The sequence below is a fragment of the Argopecten irradians genome, chromosome 1 (assembly GCF_041381155.1).
Source record: "Argopecten irradians isolate NY chromosome 1, Ai_NY, whole genome shotgun sequence".
Taxonomy (NCBI): Eukaryota; Metazoa; Mollusca; class Bivalvia; order Pectinida; family Pectinidae; genus Argopecten; species Argopecten irradians.
In genome coordinates, this window is record NC_091134.1 from 16,330,460 (window position 1) to 16,351,040 (window position 20,581).

The window sequence follows — 20,581 nt, forward strand, 5'->3', positions numbered from 1 at the left end:
GACAAAAAAGAAAGAAAAAAAAAACCTCTTAAGTGTAAAAGAAACTTCCTTGTTTTATGCATGGGTATTTAACATTAATGAGATTGACTTGTGTCTATTGTGCTTATAGTATTGGTGAAGTTTCCTTCACTTTAAGGAGTAGTGATAGGTAAAAGGAAAGCTCATAAACTTAGTAAAAATATTTTCCTCAACTTTTGGAATATTTGTCGATGGAGAACAATTCGTAAAGTTAAGGAATACTGGTGAAACTGGGTACTGGTGTCATGGTTAAAGGACACTCGGAGTAGTACACGTGCAGTTCGACAATGCATTTGACCCAGCCTCTACAATGACACATTTTTAAACAGTTTCCGGTTAATTCTTCCCTAAGTATACTATGTACACATACGACATCACACTTCAGCGTTCAAAATGGCGGGCGTCTAGCTTATTGAATCAGTCACATGTAAAAAGAATGATTTGATACCGTCCAACTATTAAAACAGACCAAAGATGGAGAAATTGATAACAAAGGGGTATTATGTTCTCCTTATCTGCTTAGCGTGTAAGTATTGTTTTTTATAATACGTATTTTAATTTTAATTCTTATGCAAATTATTTACTTGTAGATATATACATTTTATATATATTGTCATTTGGGTACATATTGTTCATGCACAAGCACTTAAGTCACTCAACTAATCTGCCTTAAATGGTAACATTAAATGGTATAATTGTGGGTTTTTTTTCATTTGACTTTATAATTGCTTGTATGTGTTTTATTGTTTAATTTACTACCTTAAATCTTAGACATTTGTTTTACAATGATACTTAATATTTCATTTGTTCAATGTTCTTCCTGTTTGAAAAAAACTCAAAATGGGAGTAGGGTAGGGGTGTGTGTGTGTGTGTGTGTGTGTGTGTGTGTGTGGTTTTTTTGTGTTTTTTTTTGGGGGGGGGGGGTGCTATAATAAAAATAGGTTGTTTTGTCCGTATATAACTGAACAAGGTGCTATCACAGGAGTTTGACGTTCTGTCAATAATATATAGTATACATATATAAAAAATATTTTATATAGTATATAGGGGTAGTTTATATATGTATACTATATATATATATTATTTACAGAACGTCAAACTCCTGTGGTGCCATTTACGATTTCCGTTTAGAATTGTACAACATAATGTGTTAAAACATAGAACCCACACAGAATATAAAAAAATAAATCAAACTTAATGCAATTTCTGATCATTGTTCAATTAAATTAAATTTAACACTTCCTATAAAGTAAAGGATATAAGTTACTAGTTCTATGAAACCAACATGATAAAGACATATGCACATATAGAAAACATTGGCCTATAGAATATAATAGATGGGAGTTTTCATGTTTTCTTTTCCTTATTTATACACAAAACAATATCTTAATTATTTTATTGAAAATATACGTAATTATTAAAAAACACCATTCGGGTCTATCCCTTCAAAACTTGAAGTACTTCCGTGTTGTATTTACGACGTCATAATGATGGTTATCTGTTTATTGTGTGGCAAATGGAGTTTTGTTTGATAGCCCTTTTGTACATTTCCGTATGTCAAAGCAGTACTATACAATATGTATTCTGAATATTAAACATGGTTCAAATGTTCACTATAAAGAACATAGGTATTTGCTAACAACTTGAAGTGCTTAAATAAATATTTTTTCAAGTTGACAACATTTAGGAGATATTCATGGATGTGTTTTTTTTTCTAAAACGCCCCACTCCCATCCTATATACCTCCACCACTTGGTTATGATGTTCGAGGTCTCCAGACATTCTACAACTAGCTCTCCACCCCTTGACCGTGATTGCAAGGTGGTGAGATGGCTGACATTCTACCTCCACCCCTGGGTTACAATTGCTGAGTGGTTAAAATGTCTGACATTCTACATTTGTTCCGCTAGCACTCTACCCCTGGTTTATGGTGGCCGAATGGTTAAGATGTCGGGCATTCTACCACTAGTCCTCCACCCCTGGGTCACAGTAGCTGAGTGGCTAAGATGCCCAGATATTCTACCACTAACCCTCTACCTCTGGGTCTTGATGGCAAAGCGGTTAAGGTGTCTGACATTCTGCTACTAGACCTCCACCCCTGGGTCATGATGACCAACTGGTTAAGATATCTGATATTTTACCACTAGCCAGCCCTCTACCCCTGGTCTATGATAGCTGAGTGGTTCGGTGACCGCCTTATATCCCTACAGCCCAATAGTCCGAAAGCCCGTTAGTCCGATGGGCCGATAGTCCGAAGGCCCGTTAGTCCGAAGGCCCGTTAGTCCGAAGGCCCGATAGTCCGAAGGCCCGATAGTCCGACAACAGATGATATAACTTGAAATTATATGCTAACAGTACCCGAAATGAAACAAACATTTATTACAGTGTTCGATACAAAAGACCCTTATGTGACTCTGAAAATGATAATTAAGAACGAAATGTACAGTAAAAAAAAGAATTGTCCGATTTATACATTTATTTACGGGAAGAACGATGGCTACAGGACGTTACCCTGAAGAACTCAACGTTTGGGTAATGATGTCACAGAAGTTATATCAATTAACTCGAAGTTTCTAAAAATGCAAAACTTTGAGTCGATATGTTATAGTATATATCGATCCTCACCTACCATGTATTAACAATGTATAAAAGTCAATTTTTGTAAGATTTGATGGTTTATATACATCATTCATTCATAGAGTAATGTCTATCCTTATACAATCAAATAACATTGCACATAAGGTTTACTTTCTTCGGACATCTAAAGCTTGTATGTTTGTAAGAAAAATCATTGAAGGTATGTTTATGAGATATTTTATACAATGTGAGACATTTTCTTATCGAAAACATACCAAACTATGAAAGTAACGTGAATTATAACAACAGCATAACTTGTAATATTTACTGATTTTCGGACTAACGGGCCTTCGGACTATTGGGCCTTCGGAATATTGGGCCGTAGGGATATAAGGGTGTCACCGAGTGGGGTAAGAGTGGAGTGGTTCAAATGTCCAGTTATTCTACCACTAACCCTCCACCCTACATGTAGTGAAAGCGGTTTTTCCCCAAGGATTCACTACTTATTACCGTTAATAGTAAATGAATGCAAGTCATTACGCTCCTATATTCACGATAATGGTGTGTTTCTAATACGTACGTTATCTTCTGAAGTAGGTTATTTAATGTCTATGTATTGTACATGTACCACCTCATCAAAACCAACAGGAAGTGTCTGTCACATACAAACTGAGTACACGATTAAATGATAACGATGTATAGGGAAGTATTTTAATTTCAGGAAGATCTATAATGGGTATATTTTGTTATATCAATCAGTGTTTATTGTGTGTACAGTTGTGTGGCAATGAGGTAGTTTATCTAATAGAATGCATTATACATATATACAATGTACATGTCTGTGCATATTTATGTTTCATTTTTGTGATAATTGAGTAGGAATTTTAAGCAGAAAGAGAAAAAGCTAAAATATTTTTTTCTTTCAAAATGTTCGTAGCAGGTAAGCAGAAATGTAGGAATATATAGGAACGTTTGAAAAAATAACAAATATACAATATAACAGATACAACAATACACTGACTGTACTTCACAACAGTAAATAATCAGATCACTGTGCCTCTGATCACTGGGTACAATTCCTCCATATAAATCTAATGGGTGTTTTGTTTGATATTTTGAATATTTTATACTTGTATTCATTATGCATTTATTAGTTATAAACATAAGTATGAAGTTTGTGGAGATAGATAAATTCAATCATCATTTTTATATAACAGTTGAATGTGGCTTAACCTATATGTATTTTAAAAATCTTCCATGGTGAATTCATAAATACAGCAAAAGTTGCTTACTCCCCTTAACAATCTTACTTTAAATACAGAATCCAGTATCCATGACTGGCCCCAAACCTCATGGGTGATGACCAATGGCTAGTAAGCCGATATGGACATGTTTTGGACTGCATCTATATGGGTAGAGGGAAATTAAAACCTGTCATAGAATACTGGATTCAGTACCAATAACCTTCCAATTATCTTCTATATACATAGTTATTTGCAATTAAACATCATTGAAAAATACTGTAGCTACAAACTTCCACATTCATATTATATATCTGATAATTATAATATGTTTATACTGTTATATATATTATAAACAACGCTGTATGTCTTATGTATTTTGCTATGTACTAGGTGTTACTTAGGGGAGAACTCAGACAGGCTATGCCTGTTGTTCAATCCCTTTCCAAATATTTTTTTTGAAATAGAATTTGTTGAAATTGAAATAACATGTAAATGTTATGTACCATTTTATCATGTGATAAGCGTAAAAAAATGTTTCGTTGGTAACTTGTCTCATTTTCAGTTCATTTTCTCTTATAACATATGCGGTAGGTATAGGTTTCCGTAAATTTATCAGGGAATGAAATTAAGGATTATTGACGTCCATTATGAGATCAGATATGACACACTACTACACAAAGTACACGTATTGGTTTTGGCAAAAGTAAAGGTCAATTTAGTACAAGATTGATTTCGACCATATAAGTGTATTGAAAAATATGATAATCGCTAAAATAGATGCGCTAACTGGAAATAGTTCCTTAACAACAAACACTAAATTTCTTCTGTTTCATATTTTCCCCGTACCGATATTGCACTACCAGTCCATTATTCCTTGAAAGACACTGGCCGTAGATGTAGATAGGTGTTTTTCCCTCTTTCTCCGGCTTTCCTCTTTCCTTTGTTTTGCTCTTTGCTGCTCTTTTTGATATTTATCAAAGGTCCATTAATTCATAAACTTTTTAATGAACTGTAGTTTGGACTGGTACATTTAAATGTTGTCGGACTAAATTGACTGTTGTTTTGTAGTTTGGTGATGATGAAGTTAATGTTTTTCCTTTTGTTACCTTAGGTACGCTGGTATCATTTTCATCAGCGCAGACGACAGATAACAGCACAGTACCATCACCAATGAGTACGCCACCAACGACTACAGGGAATGTTACTTCGATGTCCAATTCTTCAACAATGATGGCCATGATGGAAACAACAGAGAGTATGTCGACGCCATCTTCAATACCAGCAACACCAGTTTCACTGGAAACAACAACAATAGCAGACAATGGTTCTACATCAGGCATGTCGTATGGTAACGCAACAATGCTTACATCAACAGCAATGGCAACGACTGCACCAGAACCGTCAACTTCCGGTGGAGGACCGGAAATGACATCGTCATCTACCAATGCGTCAACATCATCATCGCCAACGACAGTGTCGATGACTACTCCACAAACAACAACACCGGATCCGACAACAACAATGTCAACAACAACAACAACAACACAGTCGACGACGACGACAACACTGGAACCAACAACAACGACGACTACGATGACAACAACGACAACAAAAATGCCGAAAGGGGAAACCGCAAAAGGTAATTTACATTTTCGAAAAAACAATAACTTTTTAACTTCTGCATTTTCATCTTTCGTTTATGCAGCTTTTTGAAGTCGCGTCTTTGATGCAATTTACATTATAAAACTAAAATTTTCGGATACATGTACTAACAAATACCACGGAAAGGAAAATTCTTAATCAAACATCAACCTTCATTTTGAATTAAATGCACTATGGTTATTTTGTCTAAGTCACGAGGTCTTTTAGAACACATCTGCTTTAGAGTGACGTTAAATATATTTATTATACGTTGTACAGAAGGTATAAGTGATATATAAACTGGTCCGATACAACATCACATTGTCGCATTGTTGCTCTTCGATTGGTGCATTGTCTTTTTCCGTTTGGCAGATTGTCGCAGTCAAATGGCGGTGTCGCCTATGCGATATTGCCGAAATCAGTCACATTATGTTGCATGCAAATGTGCCACCAATAGCTTCCAAAACCAGACTGAGGATTATTTTGTGGGAATTTTTGTTGAAGCGAAAATGATGATTTTGAAAGGAAAATTATTAATCTTTTCAACAGCTTTAACCGTTTTGTAAAGACCCACTAGAAATATACTCAGCAAAATAAGTTTTGATTTTTGGCGCTTAGCTCGACGGGGTAGACATTGTTTGATCTTGGCAAGCTTTCCATCCTTCTCCTATTCCATCTATATTGAATAAAGGGGCGCAACTGCTCTAGTCTTAAAACGGGACAATCGTTAAGGGGATGTAACTCGTATATTCCTAACTAAAACTGCTAACGACAGCGACCTTGCTGACGTTGTGTGTTTAACATTGTATAAAATTACTTTCTCAGAATCAATTCGAAATCCATCCTCATGGACACAAGTCCAACCCTGAAAATACTTATAACAAAAAAAATTATAATAATAATAAAGCCAAAATATATGGCAAGGAATCTTTTTAATAAATATATCTGTAAATATGTAACTTAACTTTCTGCAATCTGAGTTTTTACTCTCTCCTTTAAACCATTTAATCTTTATCTATTTAGTTGTTATTCAAGACACCATGTTTGGGACTATCGGATTACCGTTATTCCTGATAACCCTGGCAGCGCTCATCTGTATAGTGGTAGCCGTCGCTATATACTTTTTCCACGGGAAGCGGAAGTCAGGTTCACATTATCTGAATGAAAATGGCGGCCCCGGAGGTAACGTCAGAGCAGCGCCGATGGTTCTACAAATGGAAGACTATGGCACGAACTTCGAGACCATTGATTTGGAGGATGATGGGTAAGGTTAATTTGGGTTAATGTCCTACGACCTTTTAAATATTAGTTCCGGATTTTTTTTGGAACCGTTTCCTGATTAGATTAGAACGAAACGAGTAAGAATAAAAATGAATATGTCTTCTTCTTCAAATAGCTAATTCATATGTTGCCAGCTAAAACGGAGTCCAAATAATTTATGTTTATTAATAGATTTCCAAACTTTTCTACGTATATCATTCTACTCCATACTTGGTTTTGGAACAAAAAAAATCGTAAAAATCTCCATGGGTCAAGATTGCCTTAGTTTACATTTAAAGTGTTTTGTTATATGAAATTTGCTTTATACAGTAAACCAAAGGCCGATAATGGCGGAAACCAAGGACTTCTATCATTCAAAGTCCAAAAGGCTGAGGACGACACCGCAAGTAATGATGACGTCAACTCAATCACCGCAGAACCACCATCTTGGCTGCGAGTCGAGCCTTCAAACAATGATGAGACTGCCTCAAACTTTTCTACGCAAGCGCAGACTGATGACGTAGAAACTAAACAGGACGTCGATGAACCTTCAGATGAGAACGAGACGAAACCCGATGACAAGGAATCTGACAAGCTCTCGTTGAACAGTCTCACATTTGATGAAAATGAACTTCTCCCTCCTCCGCCCGCGAACGATGACATGGTTGAGGAAAAAACAGAAATGTGACGTTGTATTTCCGCTTCCGGTTGTAGTAAAATTTGAAAATCGGGAATGAATTTTGACAATAGCTTACACTTTGAAGGTTCAACTCTGTAATTTAAAATTTGGTTACTTAAAAATTGATATTTTATATTTACTTCATAATGAACGGGTGGAGTGTGTTGCTTGGTGTCTTCGTCGGCATGCATTAGTGATGTAGAACAATAAAAATGACAAGAGTTCCACTATACAAGAAGACGCCACACGAATATTCCGCGGTCTCAAAAACACACATCTGCACTTCATACACGCGACACACCACATACATGGAAGGTCGTCCTTTCATGACCCTGGATACCAATAAGACGTTAACTAATTAATCCAACAAACTATCAAACAAACAAACAAACAAACAAACAAAGATTCCCATGACGCTATAATGTCAAGTTCCGATGATATCCCTAATCGTCATCATTTGTAATGTCAATCTCACATTAATTTATTCTTTTTGTGGTGATATATTAGCGGTATGTAGCGGCTACCGCTCACCTGGATTACAAACATGTATATTTTTGCGGTAATCTGAATGCATTTTTGTTTTTAATTAATTCTTAAAATGACTAGCTTGATGAAAGGTTCATCGCATTGCCTATTATGTTCTTCCGGTTGTAGTAAAATTTGAAAATCGGGAATGAATTTTGACAATAGCTTACATTTGAAGGTTCAACTCTGTAATTTGAAATTGGTTACTTAAAAATTGATATTATATATTTACTTCATAATGAACGGATGGGGTGTGTTGTTTGGTGTCTTCGTCGGCATGCTTCAGTGATGAAGAGCAATACAAAGGGCAAGAGTTCCAATATACAAGAAGACGCCACACGAATATACCGCGGTCTCAAAAAACACACTTCTGCACTTCATACACGTAACACACCACATACATGGAAGGTCGTCCTTTCATGACCCCGGATACAAATAAGACGTTAATCAATTAATCCAACAAACAAACAAACAAACAAACAAAGATTCCCATGACGCTCTAATGTCGTGTTCCGATGATATCCCTAATCGTCATCATTTGTAATGTCAATCTCACATTAATTTATTCTTTTTGTGGTGATATATTAGCGGTATGTAGCGGCTACCGCTCACCTGGATTACAAACATGTATATTTTTGCGGTAATCCGAATGCATTTTTGTTTTTAATTAATTCTTAAAATGACTAACACTTGATGAAAGGTTCATCGCATTGCCTATTATGTTATACTTTTGTGTCTTATTTATGTCAATTATAGAAGTATATGTAGCTTATGTATATATACATGTACATACTCTCTATCATGATGTGGCATGTTTCACACGTTAACCAATAATTTTAATTTGTCATATATACCTTCATTCAATAATGTTTTGTTGCGCACAATTATGCATGAATAGGATTGGACTTTACAAGCACCATTTCGTTAATAATTTATGCACATTCACAACATCATCACGATCCCATCTTTCAAAATAAAAAAAAAACACCGCATACATTATAACTTGTTTTGTGATTTATTTAAATAATATAATTATCGTAAGTTACTATCTATTTAATTTCCTTCAAAACATACTAATGAAGACCACACTATCCATCTCTTCACTGTACACAAAGAGAAAATCTATGAAATAACAGTTGGTAACTTTTCATCTCCATGTTTGATCAAGATTTAATTTGTTTTTAAGAGTTTCAGTTAACAGAAGCAAATAAAAACAATAGTACAGGTAAAATCCATTTACATTCTAAATACTTTTGAGACAGCCCCTAAGGGTAATGATGACTTCTGTCTTCGTATCCAGGAAGTAACGACATCATCAGTAGTTTACACATTGCGTAGTTTACACATTGCGAAATTCAGATAAAGCTGTTATGTTTCTCAATTCTGAAAGCTCCCTCCCCTTTACTTTAAAGAATTCTTAAATATGGCAGCTAAGGTAACGTTTCCATTTTGATCCAACTCTTTTGGAAGAGCTAAAAATAATATTACCATGTTCTTTAAAGGAATAATGGCAACAATTAACTCGATCACTCTTACAAACACATGTTAGTTATCACAGCAAATAAAAAAATTGTTATAATAACGTAACGTTTGTCAATTATTTTAAATTCTTCAAAAACATGTGCCTTGATAACTAATTTACTGTACAAATCATCTTGAACGCATTATCATCTTTCGAAATGCATTTTCAAAATTGTATTCAGCAGAACATGCAAATGTAACAGGGATCTTAGAATTAGCTAAGTTTATATCAATATGGACCCATATTGCCATAAACAATATTAAAATGATTTGATGGTCTAGATAAAAAAATCGGTTAAATTTGAATTCTACATAGTAACTGTAACTAATTCTCCTATCCATGTGGCATTTATATTAGCATTTCAGATACTAAGCAAAGGATAGGTCTAGAAAATTATAAACTTGTAACATATGCATTTCACTTTTCACTGTGATATAGCAATTGCAAATGCATGGGGATCACCTGATCCATTATATAAGTGCGGTCAAGGTCACAGGATAAAAAGTTTGATTAATACATTCGTAGATTTCCATGCCAACATTAAAAGAGTTTAAGGCATTGTTTCAATGAATCCATTCTATATGGATTCTAAAGTTTTCCCTGTCAACAACATTGGTGACAAGGTCAAAAGGTTTTCCCTGTCAACAACATTGGTAACAAGGTCAAAAGGTTTTCCCTGTCAACAACATTGGTTACAAGGTCAAAAGGTTTTCCCTGTCAACAACATTGGTTACAAGGTCAAAAGGTTTTCCCTGTCAACAACATTGGTTACAAGGTCAAAAGGTTTTCCCTGTCAACAACATTGGTTACAAGGTCAAAAGGTTTTCCCTGTCAACAACATTGGTAACAAGGTCAAAAAGTTTTCCCTGTCAACAACATTGGTTACAAGGTCAAAAGGTTTTCCCTGCCAACAACATTGGTAACAAGGTCAAAAGGTTTTCCCTGCCAACAACATTGGTAACAAGGTCAAAAGGTTTTCCCTGTCAACAACATTGGTTACAAGGTCAAAAGGTTTTCCCTGTCAACAACATTGGTTACAAGGTCAAAAGGTTTTCGCTGTCAACAACATTGGTTACAAGGTCAAAAGGTACAATAGTTCATTTGCTTCATTCTTATTTGATTACGAAATTTCAATGGCAGCACTAAACATCCATAAGTAAATACAGTCATAATTTCATGAATCCATTCGCGCTGGTTCTAAACATTGTTTTCGTCATTTTCAATTAATGAACTGTATTATTCATTGCTTTTTGTACACTAATTTCACGGGAACCATTTCATCATGGTCGCCATTAGTTCGTTGAGCTTTGGTAATATTTTGAGTGCAATATGGTTACAGCAAAGACATCAACCACATATATGACTATGACCCTCAATGTCTTTCCACACTCTCGTCGCTGTCGGCGTCAAGGTCTGCCACGGAGGAGAGAGATTCAAACCCTGACGTTTTTTCTGTATAGTCCATGGTGAGATTACAGTTAAAGTCCTGAGTACTTGTAAGAGGGTAGGTGAAATCACCAGGGAACTCCTGACATACGCCGTCAACTTGGCTTATAAATGCGATCATTTTCCGACAACTGTCAATCTTAAGATCCGCGAAATAATACGCCAGCACGGGCCACGGCAGCATTGACGTCACAATATCGCGTCGGAGAGGGATAAAGTTACTGGCTATCACACGCTCGAGTAAACACAAATATGGCGGCATGACGTGATGCATGTCGATGTGACGCACACTCACTAGAGGACACGTGTCGTCACACTCGTGAAGAGAACAGAACAGGTTCTTGAGATCTTGCAAGTCCTTGTCATTTTGACACTTGATGATAAAAGCGTTAAGTTCGATGAGCAAATCTAACTTCCGGCTACACACGACTGCTCTACGGGGAATGGAAATGGTTTCCAATGGAGACGTCATAGCTGTGAGAGTTACCGTTCCTTTGATGTTCTCGTGAAGTCTTTCATAAACAAGCCATGGCACGTGCGTCCTTAACGACCAGGCAAAAAGGCCCGCCAAAGTATCCTCCCAGGTCGAGGCTTGAAATCGCGTGTTCAACTTCACGCATGTTTCTACATCAAGATTTTTATTCATGGCCAGCACGTTTATCGGTGGTTTAAACGGTTTGTGCGTCACGGAGGAGATGTGACAGAGCGGCCATGGGTCTTCTTCCAACATGAACTCAACCTCGTGTTCCATAATGCGACCCGTGTAACTGGTGCATATCCGCAGGAAGTAGTAAGTTTCCAATACACCGTCTAGTGTGTCATGTTTCTCTATGAACACCGGTCCGCCTGGTTTACCGGAATCGTAAATCGGTAAATCCGGGTATTCGTTTTTCGTCAGCAGAAAACGCGATACTGATTTGTCATCAGATTCGTAGTCCATCACTTCTAAATAGTACATGTTCAATTTGCTTATCAAATGGTCGTGATCAGAGCGCGGGAAAAAGATAGAAAACTTAATGTTCCCAACACGTGATTCGTCATCAATACTGATTATGTCGGCCTTTTCTGGTTGGTACCAAAGACCCCGGATGCGTGGATAGTCCCGCAAAATGGAGTAGTCATGCGTCGGAACGAGGGTGGTCGCTTGGTTTGCAATCACTGGAATTGCATCATCGAAAGGGAGGATACTACTGATGCAGTCGAATTTGTGATAGTACATCGGCCGGAAGTTCTCCCATTCTCCTTGGTCGATTGTTTCCGGTATAAGTCGGTACTGGTTGTTGTCGACTGAGGGTCTCCATAGAGTTAGCGTCTCGTCCTCCAAGGAGATTTCCGTTATCTTGTGGTGAACGTTCTTCGGCTGTAATATAAAGAAAAATAAGTCAAACAAATGTATACATGTATAAACTGTAACGTAAATACAGACTGGTTAATTTGTTGAAGATAATGACTGCTCCCCAATGCTAAATAATGAGTACTCTCTGAACCGGATGTAGTTATTACACATGGTCAATACACACTGCACCGTGTATTGACCACGTGTAATAACTACATCCGGTTTCCTACATCCGGTTCAGGGAGTACTGATTACTTAGCATTGGGGAGCAGTTATTATCTTTAACAAATTAACCAGTCTGTATTTACGTTACATATACAACAAATATTATTACATGTTTAATCATTCGAGTTCTGATAGTCGAATAATACATGGAGGCAAATTTCCTTGTCAACTGTTATCAAGCTTTCTCGAATACTCCAAACATCTTGCGTATTTTTTTTATAGTTTTGCTGGCTTTAAACTGAACATCAAACTTGATGTGTTTTGCTGACTTCATGTACAGATAACGCTTTAGATAAGCTTTATATCGAATGTCGCTAATTGTCGTTTGTTTCATCTCTGTTAAATCCATATTTTGTACATAATTGTACATATCTTCTCCTAAATTGAAACCCGATACGATAGTGTCTAAACCGAGGATGATTTCAGCTCTTGCTATATAGTATGACCATTTTGGAAGCATGTATAAATTTTCTGGATTACTAGTCTGACGCTCAACCGATCGACTTAGAAAGGTTTTTGGTGTATTACGGCTAGTATTGATGGCCAAGCAAGGTTACAAACATATATGTGTATCAAAGTTTACTCATTTGTGACACTGCTATATTAACCATGATCTGTCAATTCGGTTGAAATTTTAAACCACGACCATTTTAAATTTATAGCCAATTTAAGTAAATGGACCGATATCAGTCGGCCTTTTAAACGTCTCATTAGATTTAAATGTATGTAAATATCAGTGTTCGTGTGTTTGTATTAAATCACAACATGTAACGTCAATCGTCACATTTCAGTGAATTCTGTGTCAAAATATATAGCTAATGGTGAAATGATTTTACTTCTTGAAATGATGAGTTATACAGTTTATAAGATTTCGATATCAAGCTAGCAATACTTGTATACATGGAACATACTTACAATGTATGCTTACGCTTTGAGTGGTCATTTTTTTGTACATAAACTATGAGTTTTATTAAAAAATAAAGAAAGATGTGTAAACTCGGGGAATCTATAGATACATCTTCGCTTGCAATCTGTTCAATACGGGACCTTTTTCTTGAAGAGGACCGTACTGGATATTGATCAGTGAATATGATATCAATAAATCTCTGCAATTTGAGACAAGAGTTTGTGTGAACTTTGATGGAAAGGAGTGGTCCCTTTCGTCCATTTCCATATAGTTGATAAATAACAGTTTTTTTGTGTGTATTTGGTTCTTTTATCGTATGAAGTTCAATCTTAAAACTATAGAGAGTCACTGTACATATGAATGACATTTTGAATGCATTAACACGTTTTTGTATCGATTTATATGGTGTGTGGTGTAAGTTACAACTATAAATTGATATAGATTCGGAAGCTTGCTAGTCTACTTCCTGTTTCAAATCAGCTGTATGATTTGGGGACACTGGACTAATGAAAGCCGTATTGGTGTATTCATTCGTCCTCACCGTTAACCCGAGTCCTATATCACATACCTGAATTTACAGATATTCATTCTGGGTAAATGATATATGATAGGGACATTTTGTCCGAAAGGCTAAGTTCGTTTACCCGATAAGGCGGTAAAAGGGACTGTTCAGCCACATATACCCTCATTTTTCTCTACGATCTCTGGTTTCTCTACACACTTTCAGACACTTTCATCAATGGCCAAAATCATTAAAATATGTTTCGTTAGGAACCGATACAATAAAACAACATATTCTATGCGAAAATAGGGTACAAAACTTGGTCACCGTGGCCTGCTTTTTTTGCATGACCCTCTCCCTCCACTGTCATTTTTACGATTGGTTTGCAGTCGTCTCCAACGATCTCTCCAATATTCTCCTAATTTTTCCAATCGTATTTATAAGAAAAAGATCCAGTTTCGACTTGCTGACTTTAAATTAACTGTTTGTGAAGTTTAATTATTCAAGCGTTGTATAAATATTTACATCTAGAAGTTATTGTATGGTTTCTCGAAACCCAATACCCAATGCGTACACAGGCAGTCAGTCTAATAATAAGGTAAACAGGTGTTTAAATCTAATGTGAATTATACGATATTTATTTCAGGTACATACATAAAATCAATATCTGGTTAGCTCGCTGAACCCGGTGATATACGGACCCTATACAAGGCCCTGTGTTCGTTCTTGGTAAGACACAGGGGACTGAAAAGTATGCATGGACGAGTTAAGGTAAACTGATATTCTGTACTATCGCAATTCCTAGGATTTGTATTGCAAGTTCGAAAAATAAGATGAGGTAGTTACTACATGTAGGTACAGTTGATCAATGGTTATCAGCCGGGTACTCCGGGTTTCCCCCCATCTAATAAATCTGAGAATTCTTTTAATCATAGGGCAGATGTGTTACTAGGACAAATTATTTCTAATAAACTTAAAGAAATGTTAAAAGAAAACATTTATTTAGAGGCACACTGAATACATCTTTATGAAACAAGAACAAAAACTAATGCTGATAGTACATATGGGCCGTTGTTTGTCAACGCCTGTAAAGTGTACCTATACATTGGTAAATGTTATTTCTGTAACTTATTAGACTTCATATGTACATATATTATCACGCCCAGATACCCTACCGAACTTAACCTACAGGCCCGAAAAATATGAATGATACTTATCATGATCATTTATTTTGAAACGTAAAAAACCCCACAATACACCGGTATAGTTGTAATTTCTGTACTAGGTATGTACTCTAGCGAATATATCCAAACGTAATTACATGTGTATAGTAACTATCAATATATCATTAAGGCCGATTGGCACCCAATAAATAAACTCAACTGAAAAATTCAAATTATTTGGAAGATTGTCAACATTATTATTATCGTTAGATGTATTGTTTTATTATTCTGGGCCATATCTTTCACGAATCAATTTGCGCACTCAGCATATCGTGGCCATTACGCCAGTAATTATTTTGAATAACTATTTTACATTAAAAGCTTAACAGTTACACATTTATTTATGTTTTTCTTTTAAAATTACATTTGTATGGCCAAATTCAGCTAAATTAACATATTTATAATGTTTGAACGCATGATATGTACATAAGAAAGTGCTTACTTTTGATAATATTATTCACAAATAGCGACATTGTCTTGCTTATAGCAAATGTTCATGTTGACTAAATGCTACTCCAATGAGATTTTCGTCAATTATACATTAATCAAATCTTTTGTTTATTCAATGGGAATTCTTTAGATCATTACCCGAATTATTTGTTGTCACATATCTACCCCCAAGCTGACACCAGACCTCAAGGGCTGATTAAAATAATTATTTCATATTTGATTAAACTGGAATGTTATATACAAAACAAAGGAAAGATCTGGCCGGGATTCCGGCCGCTCGGTTCTAAAGGTTATATCGCCCCGTAATGAACTAGATTACCGCATAACATGTAGAAGTGGCGTAGTGTTATTGATTCAAACGCACGCCCGATTCTTATCATATATCTATTTGTAACAAGAAAACATGTTATTTATTTAATTCTAGATTATTTTAAATCAAAGAATTGCATTAAAAAGCTTCAAGATTTAACGATTAGCATTTCGCAAATAATCAATTAATAATTGTTACTCGGCCCAAAGAAGCCTTCAACTAAAATGTCTGCCATTTCCTTAGAAACCGGAAGGTAATAAATTATCAAAGGGGGCCATCTCACAACCATTTGAAAATATATTTACCTCAACATGAAAGCTTTTAATTTGCATCTGAATCTTTACGATTATGAACCTCAAAGACCTTTTCTTTATTACTCGAAGTAGGAGATTAATTTGTGTGAAATTTTATCCGTCCAATTGAAAAAAAAATATGTACATGTATAGCTAAGGCGAATTGCATTCGTTGACATGCGTCCAGTAAACTAACTTTTCTGGTTTACAGTTTTTTTTCATAATATTTGAAATACTTTGAAAATGTGGATCGTAGTTGCCAAGAAACACAAATTAACAAAATCAAGCCATGAAGGTTTTACTAAAACAAAACGCGGTAAGAGAGGGCAGCAGAAGAGAACAAGGACACTCGAGGTATATGAACAGAAGACAATCCTTCCACTTTATCTGACAAAATGTCCGACATGACTTTGACCCATCTATCGAGTTTTATTCTTATCGGTTCTTTAGAGGAAAGTTGTAAAAGTTGATATGGTCATTAGTAATATCGGCTGTAGGGCAATAACAGAGATATAGATATCTCCCCCACAACATGGTCGTTTACATTTGTATAATGTATAGATCTGTGAGGTATCGTCTAGCTATATATCAATATCTCATACACAGGGGTTTAAATAGCATTAAAACGCAATCAAACTGGATCTATTCTCTTATCGATATCGATCAACCACGTTTGCGATGAAAACTTATCATTACTTAAAATCGACCAAAATAATCCTTTTCTTGCCATCCATCAATCAGAATTCGCTTTACAAAGTAGGGGGTCTTAATGACGGACATTCTCATCCACCATTCGGTGTCACACATATATTGTATATCTCTACACATGGCAATGGGAAGTATATATGTCTGAATGATCAGACTGAAAGAGGGAATGTTCTGATATTTTTCATTGTTTATCATTTTCATGAGAAATATCGTATGTTGAATAATTTTTGCGACAATGAGTTTTCTCGATTTCCCATGAAAAAGAGAAAGTTTATTTTAACGAACATACATTTCGCGGTCTTACAGTGTAGTATATAATATAGGTAATGATCGATGCTATCTAGAAACTCTATCAAATCTCTGAATTTCCATTGACCTTAGAATAAACTATGTCATACATATGTGTTTTCAATGTCCCAGTACAATAAAAAGCTCGCATCTTCGTGAATTGAATTATTGAACACTCTAAAACGCCAGAGTAATAAGTGTCGTGGTTTTGTTACCTAAAAACGTGTGTATTTTTATAATATGTTATATATAAAATGTTACACATCTCTCTGAAAACTGCTAGCCTTCTACACCTTCACCGCATATCGCAGGTGTTTTCATGGCAAATCGATACCTATCGGTATCAATCACGGCAATGGTTTATTAAATCAAACTGACGTGTTTCATAATCGAACGGTATGGTAATTCACTTAAACCCGCATAGAAAACCTTCTCTTCCAGGTCACAATCCCAGGCAAAGCCAAGCAAAAATAAATCAAGAGAAGAAAAAACGGTTTATGAACATATAATTATTCCCTTGGCCTGATCAAAATTGACGCAATATTCTTATATACCCGATATTTAACAACCCGGCCCCTCTGGCTGTAACATGAGACGCTAAGTGACGCGGAAGGGAAACATTACTACATGAAAGGTGTGTTTTAAATAATCAATACAAAACGTTTAACAAAGTGTCCTGGAGTCGGTGGCAAAATAAAAACCCGCCGTTCTCGAGAGAGAAAATGGTTTATGGTTTAAAGACCTCTTACTATGATTTACGCGTGTCAGGTTTTTTTTAAAGATGGATACAAGCTTTGGATCGAACGGTCAGTGCCTGAGAACTCTCCACACGGGTCTGAACTCTTGTCCAGAGGACAAGGTCAAGCAAGTTGGGTAGAGCATTAAGCGTTAAGATGAATATACTGAGTTTTTTTTATTGTACAACGAACTGCAATAAATCTTTACGCAATCAATTATTTCGATCGTTTATTTTGTTTCCAATCAAGGATACCAATAATATCGGCACTTCGCATGACATGAGTTCTACGCTACTGTCTTATATGTGACACAAAGACATTAAGGGACATGTTTGGAAAACATTGACTAAAATGCATATTACTTAGTAATCAATCGATCTATGTTTTTATCATTTCGACATTTGGAGGTAAGTAAAGAAGGTTTGGTTATACCATTTTCATTATGACGCCTGCCTTTGCACGTTAAGCCCCGAAGTGGGCTAAATTTGATGAGGAGTTGTAGTGCAAACTCTCTTAAGAACTTAGCCGAAGACACTCACAAAGCATCTCATGATCAGTTAGTCCGTTTGACAACGGACTTTCGCGTACAGGCAAAGGTACAAAATCTGTCCTTTGGTGAATGCCATATCTTGTGTTTAAAGAACTTAGCGACTTACCAACGAATCAATAGCTATTTCTTATGATTTAGTCCCGACCCCAGAAACCTTACAAAAATCTGGACTCCCGAGGGCACTAAATATAATCATCTCCATCCCCTCCCCTCGGAAAATTAAAACATCACCACTCACCTTAGAAACTTTACGACTCATGTTGTCCACTGTCTCATGCTTGAGTCGACTTTTATTTTCACGTCGCATTTTCTCGAAATAATTTTCCATTTTGATAATGTCTTAGCGATATAGATCTTAAGCCTTTTTCAAAATACGAGCCCTTTAAATGCAGGCATTTAATCCTCACTTAGGGCCGCCTTGATAGACCCTCCATGGCCATGACCGGGACCTTTTAAATCCCAAACATAAATGTTAGTTCTTCAACTTTTAGACACACGGTCGTTCAAAGATATACTCACCCTGAATATTACAAACGCATACAATAAGACCATTAACGATTATCTTTCTATATGGAGCCAGGTGCGTCAACCAAATACAAAATACTGATTTGATTTACAACCTGATTAATTCAAACGCCGTTAGCTAGTTACTTTTAAGTGTCAGACCAAACAGGCGGTGTATATTAATTGAAGTTAAACATTTAATTTGATTTGTCTTGTGTAGTCACGGAATCGGTTCAATACACGACCGAGGTTCGACGGGTATTTGATAGGAACAAAAGAGATATGGGTCAATATTGTTATTATGGAAGATCAGAGGCTCTTGATTAAAGGTAGAGAATGCAGGTATATTGGTTACCAGTTCATTAAAGGTACAGGTACACCAGTAGTCGTGTGGTATACCTGTCAGCGAAGGTCACCGTTTTTGACACTTTCTATACAAAGAGTTCGGCTAGTTAAACATGTTTGAATTTTCAAATGTAGTGTAAAATTGGGACGAATGGTCTATTACATACAGTATATGTGTGCATTCCTGGAATCTACTCGACCGTTCTTTTTCCCACAGAAAACAAAATCAATGAAGTTCATCTGAACCATATGTGTTCCTGGGTTTCATAGCTCTTTTATCCAGACAAGTGTAAATGCTTTTCATGAATACCAAAATTACACCACCATGCCATGGAAACTTTCTATATTTACGTCTTCTACGTAATAAGTGTTAGGACCTGGTAGATTTGGGAGGTGATAGCACCGCCTACGTTCACAATAGGTCGGTGTTTTTTTATCCAGGTAATCCTGCTTTACTCCACCTCCTTATAGCTTTTTTACTTGCTGTTCGGTGTATTTGAATGATACAAATAGCACTATAGTATAAGAAGACAATAGTTCTATTAATTTAAACACCTTCGACATTCTAGGGGTTACTATCGCTGTCATGGATAATATGGCGTCAACAGTTATAAATCCTGGATCACAAGAAGACGCAACAGGAATATACCACACTCAAATACTACAATGCACAAAATGAACAACTTTTAATGTTCTACATGACTCTGCCTATACATAAAAATGTACATATACTTATAGACGGGTTGGTCGAGTACAACCGAAGTATTAAATTATCAGCCATTCTAGCTAATAATCTTCTACCTCTGGCGCACTGTAGTTACAATATTAAACATTGATATAGAATTAATTCAATTATTGTATGTCGCCATATCATAACCTCTGGTGCGGGGTCACATACATCCTAACCTCAGTCACAGATGATACATTTTTACCGCCATCCTCGACACTCCAGGGGTTACTATTACTGACGTTATATTCACTTGTAACGTTACATTGTAGTAAAAGTAACCCCTGGGGTATCGAGGATAATTATCCATGTGAACATGGGAAACATTTGTTGTTTATCATGAATAATGCATCACTCAAAGCCTGTTCTGTCACACGTTGAGGCGGGAATCTTATCTTGTTTATTGATGCTGTAGAAAATATGCGCAAATCCTTACTTTGGCACTATTGCGTCAGGGGAGATAACTCCGAGAGAGTTCAATGTACATAAAAACATTGGGCGAAACGGAAATGTTTTACTGTTATGCAGGGTGTTTGAATCCCACCCCAATGAAGCTTTTTGAAT

General features: G+C 36.1%; 2 protein-coding genes across 3 annotated transcripts; one reads left to right on the top strand and one right to left on the bottom strand.

The window, feature by feature from the left end:
- Positions 1–360: 360 nt before the first annotated feature.
- Positions 361–9,161, top strand: LOC138319015 (mucin-22-like). Of its 2 annotated transcripts, XR_011207942.1 has the most exons (5): positions 361–544; positions 4,951–5,478; positions 6,504–6,744; positions 7,071–8,036; positions 8,645–9,161. XR_011207942.1 is itself a non-coding variant. In XM_069261897.1 (4 exons), the coding sequence occupies exons 1-4, from the start codon at positions 493–495 to the stop codon at positions 7,426–7,428; spliced, it is 1,179 nt and encodes a 392-aa protein (XP_069117998.1). In that variant the 5' UTR covers positions 361–492; the 3' UTR covers positions 7,429–9,161. The 2 variants fall into 2 exon arrangements, 1 of the variants encoding a protein (XP_069117998.1); XM_069261897.1 differs by having other exon boundaries at positions 7,071–9,161.
- On the bottom strand, positions 8,937–18,967 carry LOC138319005 (uncharacterized). The gene is made up of 2 exons (XM_069261885.1): positions 18,680–18,967; positions 8,937–12,272 (listed from the first exon to the last, which is right to left on the bottom strand). The coding sequence occupies exons 1-2, from the start codon at positions 18,767–18,769 to the stop codon at positions 10,839–10,841; spliced, it is 1,524 nt and encodes a 507-aa protein (XP_069117986.1). The 5' UTR covers positions 18,770–18,967; the 3' UTR covers positions 8,937–10,838.
- Positions 18,968–20,581: the final 1,614 nt, after the last annotated feature.

Coding starts and splice junctions, on each gene's coding strand:
- LOC138319015 (XM_069261897.1), top strand. CDS start 493: ATGGAGAAATTGATAACAAAGGGGTATTATGTTCTCCTTATCTGCTTA. Junction 545..4,950: donor TCTCCTTATCTGCTTAGCGT/GTAAGTATTGTT, acceptor TTGTTACCTTAG/GTACGCTGGTATCATTTTCA. Junction 5,479..6,503: donor GAAAGGGGAAACCGCAAAAG/GTAATTTACATT, acceptor TTATCTATTTAG/TTGTTATTCAAGACACCATG.
- LOC138319005 (XM_069261885.1), bottom strand. CDS start 18,769: ATGGAAAATTATTTCGAGAAAATGCGACGTGAAAATAAAAGTCGACTC. Junction 12,273..18,679: donor TGAGTCGTAAAGTTTCTAAG/GTGAGTGGTGAT, acceptor TTTATATTACAG/CCGAAGAACGTTCACCACAA.